Source organism: Schistocerca piceifrons, chromosome 7 (assembly GCF_021461385.2).
Source record: "Schistocerca piceifrons isolate TAMUIC-IGC-003096 chromosome 7, iqSchPice1.1, whole genome shotgun sequence".
Lineage (NCBI taxonomy): Eukaryota > Metazoa > Arthropoda > Insecta > Orthoptera > Acrididae > Schistocerca > Schistocerca piceifrons.
In genome coordinates this window covers 14177251-14192067 of record NC_060144.1, presented here as the reverse complement: position 1 = coordinate 14192067, position 14817 = coordinate 14177251, and the positions used below count along the sequence as shown (strand labels likewise).

The window sequence follows — 14817 nt, the reverse complement described above, 5'->3', positions numbered from 1 at the left end:
TGTATTTCTTTCCCCCATTCTTGTCAATTGTTCCCTTATGCTCTCCCTGAAACTCTGTACAACCTCTGGTTTAGTCAGTTTATCGAGGTTCCATCTTCTTAAATTCCCACCTTTTTGGCGATTCTTCAGTTCAAATTTACAGTTCATAACCAATAGATTGTGGTCAGAGTCCACATCTGCCCCTGGAAATGTCTTACAATTTAAAACCTGGTTCCTAAATCTGTCTTATCTTTATATAATCTATCTGAAACCTGTTAGTATCTCCAGACTTCTTCAATGTGTACATCCTTCTTTTATGATTCTTGAACCAAGTGTTAGCTATGATTAAGTTGTGCTCTGTGCAAAATTCTACCAGGCGGCTTCCTCTTTCATTTCTTACCCGCAATCGATATTCACCTACTACGTTTCCTTCTCTTCCATTTCCTACCATCGAATTCCAGCACTCATGACTATTAAATTTACTATTAAATTTTCGTCTCCCTCACTATCTGAATAATTTCTTTTATCTCATCATACATTTCTTCAATCTCTTCATCTGCAGAGCTAGTTGGCATATAAACTTGTACTACTGGTGTAGGCGTGGGCTTCGTGTCTATCTTGGCCACAATAATGCGTCCACTATACTGTTTGTAGTAGCTTACCCGCACTCCTATTTTTTTATTCATTATTAAACCTACTCCTGCATTACCCCTATTTAATTTTGTATTTATAACCCTGTATTCACCTGACCAAAAGTCTTGTTCCTCCTGCCACCGAACTTCACTAATTCCCACTATATCTAACTTTAACCTATCCTGCCGGCGGCGGTGGTCTAGCGGTTCTGGCGCTGCAGTCCGGAACCGCGGGACTGCCACGGTCGCAGGTTCGAATCCTGCCTCGGGCATGGGTGTGTGTGATGTCCTTAGGTTAGTTAGGTTTAAGTAGTTCTAAGTTCTAGGGGACTTATGACCTAAGATGTTGAGTCCCATAGTGCTCAGAGCCATTTGAACCATTTTTTTAACCTATCCATTTCCCTTTTTAAATCTTCTAACCTACCTACCCGATTAAGGGATCTGACATACCACGCTCCGATCTGTAGAACGCCAGTTTTCTTTCTCCTGATAACGACGTCCTCTTGAGTAGTCCCCGCTCGGAGATCCGAATGGGGGACTATTTTACCTCCGGAATATTTTACCCAAGAGGACGCCATCATCATTTAACCATACAGTCAAGCTGCATGCCCTCGGGAAAAATTACGGCTATAGTTTCCCCTTGCTTTCAGCCGTTCGCAGTACCAGCACAGCAAGGCCGTTTTGGTTAGTGTTACAAGGCCAGATCAGTCAATCATCCAGACTGTTGCCCCCGCAACTGCTGAAAAGGCTGCTGCCCCTCTTCAGGAACCACACGTTTGTCTGGCCTCTCAACAGATACCTCTCCGTTGTATTTGCACCTACGATACAGCTATCTGTTTCGCTGAGGCACGCTAGCCTCCCCACCAACGACAATGTCTATGGTTCGTGGGGAGCGGGGGTGTGGCGGAAGGGGGGAGGGGGTAAAACATCATAATAAGGTGCAGCAAACACGAATAACCAACTTACGGACGCATCGAAGGGGAAAAAAGGAACACGGAAAACCAAAAATTCGCAAGCATGGGCGGATGATAAAGAAGAAGGCGTTCATGACCAAGAAATGGCGGCAACTCCTGAAGAAAAGGCATGAAGAATCGGAGAAAAAATGACTCAACCAAACACGAAACCCCTCGTCACGAGAGGTAGACAGTGAACCCACCGTCTCTGGAGACAGGATTTCTAACGAACCCCATAGCAATGAATCACCTACTGTCGGCGCACACACACACACAGTAGGTGATTCATTGCTATGGGGTTCGTTAGAAATCCTGTCTCCAGAGACGGTGGGTTCACTGTCTACCTCTCGTGACGAGGGGTTTCGTGTTTGGTTGAGTCATTTTTTCTCCGATTCTTCATGCCTTTTCTTCAGGAGTTGCCGCCATTTCTTGGTCATGAACGCCTTCTTCTTTATCATCCGCCCATGCTTGCGAATTTTTGGTTTTCCACACTGCATGCAGACAAGCTCCACACATCCCCCACACAGTGAGATGATCTATGGCCGATCTCCCACTACTATATAACGATCTTTATTGTTCCAGGAATGCAGCTGCAGCAACAACTGGGACACATCGCCATCGCTTGTCATGGTAATGATGCATGATACCTATACTAACAAATCCAACCTTGCATGAACTATCGCAGCTAGTAAGCCACTACTGCTCTTACTACCCATCCCACTGCCGCAGAGGTTTTTTTTCCCACGGCACGAGCCATGGCACTTTTTTTCCTCTGCTCATCAAATCGCTACCCTCACTCGCGTTTCGTCCACTATCTATCACCTGATGGACCGTGTTAATGCGTAGCCTTACCCAGACGCACGGACAACATCACAGCCCAGCATCCTGTGATCCACATACTAGACAACTAACATGTTTACGGAGGTGACAGTAGAACTTTTGGTTTGGTCACCACGTTGGTGCGGGCGTGGAGGGGCCCCATCTCTATATATACCTACTGTCGGCGGCGCAGTGATAGCCGTAGTGATAATCTCACGCCTGATAGTATGGACTTGTCTTTAGCATAACCGGACAACACGTATTGGCATGAATATATGGAAGAGTGTAATCCACTGGCAGCACACGGTAGCACACGTGATACGAGCGTGTTTCAACATGTAATCCCCCTCATTAAAAAAAAGCCGTTAATATACATAGACAAACGTCATTGTTGGTGCCTCACATTTGATGTTTGTTCTGTGCGTTGGTGAAGTTTCGAACCCTTCTGGCAGATGGTAGAACCGTAGTACAAGGTCAAAATGGCGTCTACGCACGGCTGACGTTACAAGTAGCGTGCTGTTATTGAATTCTCGTGTGCAGAATAAGAAACCGTGGTGAACATCCATAAACGTTTGTGTGCAATGTATGGTGACGCTGCGGTTGATAGTACAGTTTGGCGATGGGTAAAGAAAGTTACAGCCTCAGGAAATGCAGAAACAGAGCTCGATGATCAGCCGCGCTAGGGACGTCCTGTCACAGCCGCTGCTCCAGCCAAGCTGAATCGTGCGGACGCCGTTATTCGTGCCGAACGGCGCATCACAACTCGACAATTGGCTGTACAGTTGTCGGTAAGCATCGGAACTGCCTCTGCAATGATCGAGACTCTCGGATATGCAAAGAGGTGCTCAGGATGGGTTACACGAACGCTCACAATTGACTGAAAGATTCAAAAACATGCCATTTCATCTGAATTGTTGGAGCGTTTTGAGACCGCCGGAGAGGTCTCTCTGTCACGGATCATTACGGGGGACGAAAGCTGCGTGCACCACTTTGCGCCAGAAACAAAAAGGCATTCCATGGAATGGCATCATCCTCATTCACCACTAAAGAAACCCTCTGCTGAAAAAGTCATGGTGACAGTCTTCTGGGACTGTGATGGCGTCATTCTCGTGGATATGATGCCAAGAGGGTCAACCACCAATTCAGAGGCATACGTGAAGACTCTGAATAAACTAAAGAACCGTTTCCGACGTGTTCGATCGGACAAGGATCCAGCAGAAATCTTGCTCCAACACGATAATGCACAGCCACACACGTGTCTGAGAACCCGGGGACACATCGCCAAATTGGGTTTGACATCGTTGCCTCGCCCAGCCTACACTCCAGACCTGGCACCCTCGGACTTCCATCTCTTTGGGCCGCTAAAAGATTCTCTACGGGGAACACACTTTGAAGATGACCAGAGTGTCAGTCATGCAGTGAAAACATGGCTACGCCTACGGGACTAGAGCTTTTACCAGCAGGGAATTCATGCTCCTCCAAACGTTCGCGAACGGTTATTTGCTGACAAAAGAAATGTGGGGCATTGCTTATTGAACAACCCTCGTACAATTGAGCTCGTTGAGGTTTATGCAGACATGGAAGATGACTTTTATTAACCCACAGCTGTGGCTCAAAGATTGACCCAAATGAATACTAGGACTATTTACAATCATACAGCATAGCTACTGTTAAAATAGCTACTGCTAAAATAGAATGTCAACTAAATTTTATAAATGCATTGAAGATAGACATACTCCTGTTGGAAGAAGTGCATACAGACAGAGTGGAACATATTGTGGCGTACCATGCTATCGTCAACAGAGGACCTGAAAGCGGAACCGCTACATTTTCAAAGACGGAATTATACCTAGAGGTGTTAAAAAGTTAGCGAGTGGACGAGGAACTTCTGTTGAAACACCTCATTAATATCTATGCACGACCTGGTTCGCATGTCACACTGGGTAGAACTACTTTCTGTCAGGAAAGCATAGTTGAGTTAATCAATCCCGCGGAAGTGAACACCATCCTTCCTGGTGATTTCAACTTTCTTTCCGCCGCCGACCAAACACCCAATCCTAACATATGCCTGGAAATGAGGGACTTAGTGGAAGGGCTGCGCCTCATGGACACCTGGCACAGCCATCCAAGAGGGAATCCTGGGTTCACTTATATCGCTAGCCATTCCATGAGTAGGACAGACGGAATCTACGCCTCTAGTAGATTGAATAACAGTGTAGCTAGCGCCGAAACTTATCCAGTCTCTTACTCTGACCATTTGGCAGTTGTGGCTAAGCACGCCAAAGCAAAGGGCATTTAGGGACAGAGGTATTTGGAAATTCAGTACGTCACATGTGGTGGACGCTGAGCTTGAGCACGAGTTTAAGCGAAGTTGGGAAATTTGCCTAAGGAACAATCGACGCTACACAACTAAGCTGGAATGGTGGGTAGCACATGCAAAACCTAAAATACGATCTTTACTAAAAAGCTTAGCTTTTGAAAAGAAACTGTGGGGATGGCATACAATTCAATTCTACTTCCAATTTCTAAGAGAACTACGCGCAGACACCGCCAGTATGCCACGGATGAAGGCCAAAATAATCGTTCTGAAACGCCAGCAAGTTCAGGAATCGAGAAACAGCGCTTTTCCACCTTCTGGCCGAATTCAAGAGAGATCGCCGTCTCCACATAAGCTCTCTCCGAAATGGTTATGGAAGATAACTCACCTGCCAATAGGACGTCATAAAGTTTGCACATGCTTATTTCAGAGGACTGACGACGACACAAGTATGGCATTTTTAAGCTGCGTTGAACCAACTGTGATGTAAGCTGAGTATGCAGAACTGGGAACTCAAATTACTGAAGAGGAACTGTTCGAAGCGTTGAAAGGAAGCCCACGGAAAAAATTCCCTGGAGCCGACGGGTTACCAGTAGAGTCTTACTTAAATCACTGGAATTTAATCGGCAATTCGTTGTCCGCTGTGCTCGACGAAATAAATACATCTGCGTAACAGGGCTTATAGTGGTGCTTCCTAAACTGGGCTGCGCTAGTGATTTGCAGAACATGCGTCCTGCGTCGCTTCTAAACGCTGACTACACGCTGGTTACTAGGGTACAGGTCGTTCGATTGAACGCAACTGCTGGTCGTCTTATCGTCCAATATCAGACGTGTGCCGTGCCCAGGCGGACAATACAGCGAGCTCTGGAGGAATACCGGGATGTGACGGCTGTCGTTTCGGCATCCAACTGCACAGTGGCCATCGTGTCGTCAGCCACGGACAAAGCTTCTTGGAACCGCGTGACCGCTACGGTCGCAGGTTTGAATCCTGCCTCGGGCATGAATGTGTGTGATGTCCTTGGGTTAGTTAGGTTTAAGTAGTTCTAAGTTCTAGAGGACTGATGGCCTCAGATGCTGAGTCCCGTAGTCCTCAGAGCCATTTGAACCATATGAACAAAGCTTCTCCCAGAGTCCATCATAACTACCTCATACACGTCGTGTCGAAAATGGAAATGAGGCTATTTTTTGTAAATATTATCTGGAGGCTAAACGCGTACGTAGTTCCAAAATTCTTGTAAATGCATAATGTACAGCGAGAATTCAAACTCTAGGGTCGATACGACGAGGTTGTGCCCTCTCGATGCTGCTGTACTCGATATCGATCGAGGCTCTTCTATGATAATTATTTGTCAGGCTTCCTGGAACTGAAAGTGGAGGCTAGAAATATTTATGTAGATATGACCTGGTAGTGCAAATGACTGATTCAACCGATCTCATGAAAATAGAGGACGTGATTCAAGCTTATAGTTACTGTTCTGAAGTTAAAATCAGGGTCGGTAAATCTAGCAGTTTGCTGTTAGGCAGAGGGATAGGATTCGTTGAAACGGGTCCAGTAGAGCAAGCAGATAGCATCAAACTTCTGGGGATACGGTGTAGCAAATGTCTTACGAAGACAGAAGCCTGGAATTTGAAAATGCTCAACAGCCTCCAAGCGGTATTAAGAGAGAATTTTCTAGATATAATAAAAAAAATTACTCTGATAAATCTTGCCGTACTTTCTAAGGTGTACCACGTTGAAAGTATTTTCCCTCCCCTCCAACAACGAAGCAAATACCGTCCTCACTGGCGGAATGTTACGTGATACCACGTACTTATATGTTTGTGACTATTACAGCGCCATCTATCACAAAGCGAAAAAATTGGTCCAACTAAAACATTCATATTTCTTTACGTTGTTGCTGTTGTTTTGGTCTTCAGTCCTGAGACTGGTTTGATGCAGCTCTCCATGCTACTCTATCCTGTGCAAGCTTCTTCATCTCCCAGTACTTACTGCAACCTACATCCTTCTGAAAGTGCTTAGTGTGTTCATCTCTTGGTCTCCCTCTACGATTTTTACCCTCTACGCTGCCCTCCAATGCTAAATTTGTGATCCCTTGATGCCTCAGAACGTAACCTACCAACCGGTCCCTTCTTCTAGTCAAGTTTTGCCACAAACTCCTCTTCTCCCCTACTGTATTCAATGCCTCCTCATTAGTTATGTGATCTACATATCTAATCTTCAGCATTCTTCTGTAGCACCACATTTCGAAAGCTTCTATACTCTTCTTTTCCAAACTATTTATCGTCCATGTTTCACTTCCATACATGGCTACACTCCGTACAAATACTTTCATAAACGACTTTCTGACACTTAAATCCATACCCGATGTTAACAAATTCCTCTTCTTCAGAAACGCTTTCCTTGCCATTGCCAGTCTACATGTTATATCCTCTCTACTTCGACCATCGTCAGTTATTTTCCTCCCCAAATAGCAAAACTCCTTTACTACTTTAAGTGTGTCATTTCCTAATCTAATTCCCTCAGCATCACCCGACTTAATTCGACTACATTCCATTATCTTCGTTTTGCTTTTGTTGATGTTCATCTTATATCCTCCTTTCAAGACACTGTCCATTCCGTTCAACTGCTCTTCCAAGTCCTTTGCTGTCTCTGACAGAATTACAATGTCATCGGCGAACCTTAGGTTTTATTTCATCTCCATGGATTTTAATACCTACTCCTTTACTGCTTGCTCAATATACAGATTGAATAACATCAGGGAGAGGCTACAACCCTGTCACACTCCCTTCGCAACCACTGCTTCCCTTTCGTGTCCCTCGATTCTTATAACTGCCATCTGCTTTCTGTACAAATTGTAAATAGCCTTTCGCTCCCTGTATTTTACCCCTGCCACCTTCAGAATTTGAAAGAGAGTATTCCAGTCAACATTGTCAAAAGCTTTCTCTAAGTCCACAAATGCTAGAAACGTAGGTTTGCCTTTGCTTAATCTTTCTTCTAAGATAAGGCGTAAGGTCAGTATTGCCTCACGTGTTCCAACATTTCTACGGAATCCAAACTGATCTTCCGCGAGGTCGGCTTCTACCAGTTTTTCCATTCGTCTGTAAAGAATTCGCGTTAGTATTTTGCAGCTGTGACTTATTAAATTGATAATTCGGTAATTTTCACATCTGTCAACACCTGCTTTCTTTGGGATTGGAATTATTATATTCTTCTTGAAGTCTGAGGATATTTCGCCGGTTTCATTCATCTTGCTCACCGGATAGTAGAGTTTTGTCATGACTGGCTCTCCCAAGGCTGTCAGTAGTTCTAATGGAATGTTGTCTACTCCCGGGGTCTTGTTTCGATTTAGGTCTTTCAGTGCTCTGTCAAACTCTTCACGCAGTATCATATCTCCCATTTCATCTTCATCTTCATCCTCTTCCATTTCCATAATATTGCCCTCAAGTACTTCGCCCTTGTATAGACCCTGTATATACTCCTTCCACCTTTCTGCTTTCCCTTCTTTGCTTAGAACTGGGTTTCCATCTGAGCTCTTGATATTCATACAAGTGGTTCTCTTTTCTCCAAAGGTCTCTCTAATTTTCCTGTAGGCAGTATCTATCTTACCCCTAGAGAGACAAGCCTCTACATCCTTACATTTGTCCTCTAGCCACCCCTGCTTAGCCATTTTGCACTTCCTGTCGATCTCATTTTTGAGACGTCTGTATTCCTTTTTGCCTGCGTCATTTAGTGCATTTTCATATTTTCACCTTTCATCAATTAAATTCAATATTTCGACTGTTACCCAAGGATTTCTAGTAGCCCTCGTCTTTTTACCTACTTGATCGTCTGCTGCCTTCACTATTTAATCTCTCAAAGCTACCCAGTCTTCTTCTAATGTATTTCTTTCCCCCCATTCCTGTCAATTGTTGCCTTATGCTCTCCCTGAAACTCTCTACAACCTCTGGTTTAGTCAGTTTATCAAGGTCCCATGTCCTTAAATTCCCACCTTTTTGCAGTTTCTTCAGTTTTAATCTACAGTTCATAACCAATAGATTGGGGTCCATCCACATCTGCCCCTAGAAAAGTCTTACAATTTAAAACATGGTTCCTAAATCGCTGTCTTACCATTATATGATCTATCTGATACCTTCTAGTATCTCCTGCATTCTTCCATGTATTCTTTACGTACTGCACGAATGTTTAATAAAAAATGGAGGTTCCTATTTAAAAAAAAAACGCAGTTGATATCCGCTTGAGCTATGGCTGTGCCATCTACCGGGCCATCCATAGCGCCATCTGGTTTCGCCCTTCAAGCTAGACAAGTTTCGTTTTTTGTAGTTTTTTCGTGTGACGCTTATTTCGTGAGATATTTGGCCCAGTCACGATCAATGGACCACCCTATATAAATTACTCATATTTTGAAAATAATAATTGTAAAGTCTTAAATAGATAAATATCATTTTCTGATTTTTATTTTCAATCCTGTTCACAATGATACCGTGTATATTTGGCATTTTTCATGCACATTAGCATTTGACTACCACTTTTTTCAGTTTTTATACAAAATTGTAATCTAAGTGTGTGAATGTTAATTACTCAATCTTTTTACATCACAGAACAATAACTGTCATTATATTAAACATTATCTGTACTTAATAAAACATATATTTTCTGTTTTTTCCGACATTCTCAATACAGCTACCTATAATTTTTTATTACTTTATAATGATGTCTCTTTGGACATGCAAAAAGCAGTCCCTGTTAAGCGATATAGGCCACAACGATTTCTCAACCAATTCTTAGTGAGTTTGAGAGTTGAGAAAGATTTTTCTGCTGTTGCAGTTGACACGGGAGAGAAGAAAGGGTAAACATCAAAGATCTAATTGTAGGAAAAATTTCTGGGGTGCAAAACTGCAAACACTCAGTTGTGCAGTCTGGAAGAATTGTTTTGTTTGCGTCTTCTGCTCTCCATTTTGTAAGCATTCTAACAATAGTAGCAATGACAACAATGGGACCAAAGCAGGCAGTGCCCTAAGGGACACGAGGCCCGCGTGCTGCTGTGGCAGGTCGGAAAGCCCTGCCGACATCTGGCGTCCACAGTTGTTGCAGGAGAGGGACACGTAGTACTCTCCTGGGCCCACAAAGTAAGGAGGCTTGGGGAATACTCAATTAAATGAACAAATCCGCTGACCAAGACCCCAAAATTCGAGTGCTTAACTTTGGCGCAGATTACTAAAACTGCTATTTGATTTACATTTAGCCATCCGAGGTGGCCGGGCGGTTCTACGCGCTACAGTCTGGAGCGGCGCGACCGCTACGGTCGCAGGTTCGAATCCTGCCTCGGGCATGGATGTGTGTGATGTCCTTAGGTTGGTTACGTTTAAGTAGTTCTAAGTTCTACGGAACTGATGACCTAAGAAGTTAAGTCCTATAGTGCTCAGTCATTTTTTAAAATTTTGATTTAGTTTCAATTGTCGGGGGCGGGGGGGGGGGGGGGGGGGAGGGAGGTCGCCCCCTCCGACCCCCTTTAATCCGCCCTTGGATTCAAATACTCCATTCTTAGCTGATGGTGAAAAAGAATTAGTCAAAGCCGTTTTGTGTGTAGTCAGCAACGCATGTGTAGGCTTCAACTCCCAACTAGCACAGAAATTTCCAATTTTCGTCGCGTTATTTTCGGTTTAGCTACATGCATATTTCGTTGTTGATGAAATAAAGCGATTTTTAACGCCTGTTTGTGGTTAGAAGGCAACGACGATACGTGCCATGTTAAAATCCGGGAAAGGCAAAAGTTTTCCATCTCGATATTTCAGTTTGTCATCTCGCTACTGGTGAAACTTTTTGGTAGCTAACATTTGACTGTGCTAGGTTAACAGTAGGGTTATGTGCTGGGTTGAAATCCCAGTATAACACAAAATTTTATGCTGTCTTTTCAAGTTTAGACCAGAGCACGTTTGTTATTTGTGATTGATATCATTTTTAAGATTTTTCGTGATTAGTTAATAGGAACAATAGTTTCTGGACTGGTCTTGCGGGTCCCAGTCCAGTACAAAAATATTCATAATCTAATTTCAAGTTTGAAGTTTGCTTTCTGAAATGTCATTTAGTGTAATTAGAGCACAGAACCGTAATGTGTGTGTCATCTCTAGTAACATGTTTTCTGATATTTGAATTATCGTGATATTAATATGAGTCTGGAATAACAGCCATACGGAGTGGTTACCTCTTGTGGCCTATTACAGCAATCGTTTTGTATAGTCAAACGACTATACGGTAAAGAGAGCAGAGGACCTGAAAGAGTGTTACGTTACGTGGCTTGGATACAAATCTGTCGAAACACAGTTCAGGTCGTTGGGATACTTTTGAGTATGATAGTACATCAATTTCTACAACACAAGAACTGTTTATGTAACAGCAGAAGCATAAGTGTCCTTACGATATGTATCCTTGCAACAGTGACATGCACACAGTTGTAAATTGGTCTTCTGTATGACATTACTCCCGAATACCGATGTGGTTAATAAAAGTTTCAAATGCAGCTCATTGTGTCAGAAGATGCCCTTTAATAAATAGTTCTGTGTGTATTATTTTAACGTTGATACACCAACCAATTCCTTTGTAAGCGCCTCTGTTCCGATACATCTGCCTTTTGCACGTGAAATAACTTTTGCTTCAAACAAAAGTAACGATGTATTTGCCGCGTCCTTACCAACGCGCCGTTATATAACACAGTTATTGCTTCAAAACGTCGGACTTTTTGACACGGAGCTGTTTCCTTTGTCCAGCGTACAGTGGAATGACACCCGACGGCGCCACATTCAGAATGCGGGTGGCGGCCAGCGCTGACGACGCAGCGGCCGCCTACCAGTGGCCGGCGCTGCAGGTGCTGCCACCTGTCGGCCCCGCGTGGTACCAGCTGGCGGCGCCCGCCGCTCCAACTGGCCTCGAGCCATATCAGACGTACAGGTATTTATTTCTAGCCGCACGGAAGGTGACTTTAGCTTTCCTGTTTGTATTGCGAAATGTTGTCGAACACAATGTTCTGTCTGTGGATTTGCTTCAAGATGGCTTGCTCAAAACGAATCATTGCGATTTTATTGTCATAGATTTTACGATGGGTAAACGAGCTAAAGCAATGCGTGTTTGACAGGCAATTAAAATAACTAAATGATTGCGACAACATCCGTAAATAAAGTCAGAGATTCTCTTTCTACAGAGCAGTACACGAAGCAGTGATATACTTTGGTTTTAGAAAGTGACCAACAAGAGTCACTCCAGTCTTTACGTTCTTAATAAGCTGGAATCGGCTTCACGCATTCTTCACGGTGTGTTTTTACCGGTCACGAGTCACTGTAAATTTTAGAAAAATGACTGCATTAATAAACGTCGAAATGTACTCAAAAGCTTTTTTACGCTAACGTAAAACAGGAGGACGCCAGGAGTAACACTGAGAGGAAATAACATTGAAAAACGAAGACCTGCAGAACATTCTTTGAAATACTGTAATGAACTCCATAGTCTAACATAAGGTGTCAATTATCCCTGTGAAAGCGACCGAGAATGCCTTATACAATTAGGTGAAACTTATTTGGTTCAAAATGGTAAAAAATCAGTTGCAAAAGACGAGTAACTTGTTCTCCTACACAAGATAAACGGCACGAATCGAAGCACGAAGAGTAAATCATTAGCCTGAACCCAGTTTCACGTCAGCTCTGTAGCGTAATGGTCAGTTTTTAGCCGCGCGGGATTAGACGAGCGGTCTTGGGCGCTGCAGTCATGGACTGTGCAGCTGGTCCCGGCGGAGGTTCGAGTCCTCCCTCGGGCATGGGTGTGTGTGTTTGTCCTTAGGATAATTTAGGTTAAGTAGTGTGTAAGCTTAGGGACTGATGACCTTAGCAGTTAAGTCCCATAAGATTTCATCACATTTCCACGGTCAGTTTTGTCAGATTCCACTTTACGCCTCCCTAACGTATTTTACTGTGATAGAAGAGTCCACAGGTGTATTACCAGTGCTGGGAGAGTAATGGACAAAGCACAGTACTCATAAACGCACTGAAGACGGCTAATACAATATATGATTGGTTAAAAACAGTAATACAAATCCAGATGCAGTTGACGAGTAATTATTATTCTCGTACTGGTATTAAAGATAAATAACACTGAAGTATGTGTTGCTTGAGGCTTTCCCGACGGACCAGTTGTAGAAATGGTTTTCTGGCAAGACGTCGGATGTCGGGAAATTCCCATAATATTTCATAGGCGCAACACACTGCTGAGCTGCGTGACTGAAACCGCAAGTCTAAGCAGGAAACGCGCAGGCGCAAACGCGCAAGACTCAGTGACCAGTAGCGAAGGTTTCCTGATCCGTAGCGAGAAGTGCAGCTACGTCACTTGTCGGACAATGAACCAAGTGGTTCGGTGCAGGTGCAAAGGCAGTCGTTCATAGTGTTCGATGCCGTGAGCCGCACCAGCGCCCCCTCTCGGGAGCCGCCTGCCGTTCAGTGAATACACGTGTCTGCGCTGGCGCGTGTCCACCCTCGTCGGGGTCATCCGAATATCTACGTCGCCAACAAAGCGTCATCCCTTGTTATGATCAACAGTTCTTCTTTGTGGTCGTTGCGATTTTAACTCGGCTAGCGCGAGATCCCATGCTGTGCAAAATTGGGATCCTCGCTCTCTGTTCAGAAGAGAAGCTCCGAATTTTGATGCCTTCTTTAATTGTTGTCCCAGTACGAAGACATCGACGAGAGAATTTTGGTATTTTAGTAGATCACACAGTACCCCGTACTGAGACGGTACAAGGCCACTGTGGCTGGTCCAGACGTGCGTGTCGTCGGCGTTCGACGCATCTGTGTTACTCGGTGGGATATCTTTGCCCTGTGTACGACTTCCCGCAGCTACAAGGAATCTTCTCAAACCAAGATTGCCTTTCATCGTACTTAGAAGTGCTCTGAGTTACACAGGCGGACAGAAGAAGCATTGAACTTTGATTTCTCGACTAATCTTCCTATTTTCGAGGAAACGCAGCCGACGTATTTCAAAGACGACCATTCCTCTTTCACTTGTTTGCAGCTTCTCATGTTGTATAACAGGCGCTGGTTGTTAGGTACAGCGAATCTCCGGTTCGGAATATCCATTTTTCAGGAATACGGTACGGAGGCGGCGTTGCTCATGAGATAAACTGTTTGAATGTGACGTGGCTGGTGCTCTGTAGGCGAACGCCCTGAGCGTGCTACTCCTTTGCGACCGATGGTGACAGCAGGTGGCCTGTAAAGTATAAGTCCATGTGTATAGGTTTACGGCACACACCGTGATACCGCTACTGGCCGCCGAATTTGGAGCCTTCACACCTGCGCGTTTCCTACTTACACTGTGTTGCTCGTTCCCCCTTCTTATTAAGCCAACTCTGCTGTTTTTGGGTTAGTAGGCAATTAGTCTTGATGATTATGGCAGCGTGGAGGGAGAGCTTACAACTGAGGTACACGTGTCAGCTCGACAAAATTCTTAACCGTGTGTTCTGACACGTGCCTTGTCTACAACTCTAGTAATTCTGATCATATTTCCCAGAAAAATACTATCATTATTACGATAAAGTTAAATGAAGTTCACGATTATATGACAACATTCGATTTATTATACGTTAAACACAAGCAACAAATTCGCTCTGCGACCGCAATCACGCCGTTAACACCGTATGAATCGAGTTTGCCATTGCTGGTTCGTGTTTTACGGTCGGTTTTAATTCAGGAGTCATTCGCTGACTCACTTAATACCCGCAGTTCTTTAATTTAAGAAGTCTTATATACGATCGCTCTCGACGCGCACACTTGCTACCGTCTCTTTGTGGAAGTTCCGGAAGGACTTCGGGCACCAAGCAGCACCATTTTAATGCAATGGGATTCCCCCGCCAACGACACCAATTCCCTGAATCAAAGACGCATAAAGGCAGATTCGATATGTTCGGGACAGGGCTATATTTGTATCCTTACAACTGGCTTAAATTGGAGGCTACAGCCATAGATAGCTCAGCAGGAAATATATTCTTATTGTTTATAGTATCTATTACTGTATAATTTTAATTGGCTAGTACTTAAAGAAAAAGTTTCCAGCTAATTCATAAAATACTACTTACTGACT

The 14817-nt window shown here is 44.0% G+C and overlaps 1 protein-coding gene across 1 annotated transcript in view; it reads left to right on the top strand.

The window, feature by feature from the left end:
* Window positions 1-14817, top strand: part of LOC124805209 — a 119091-nt gene that overhangs the window by 17569 nt on the left and 86705 nt on the right. The window contains exon 3 of the mRNA XM_047265708.1: window positions 11466-11646. Coding sequence (XP_047121664.1) covers window positions 11477-11646 — 170 coding nt within the window. The 5' untranslated portion in view covers window positions 11466-11476. The remainder of the gene's footprint in view (window positions 1-11465; window positions 11647-14817) is intronic.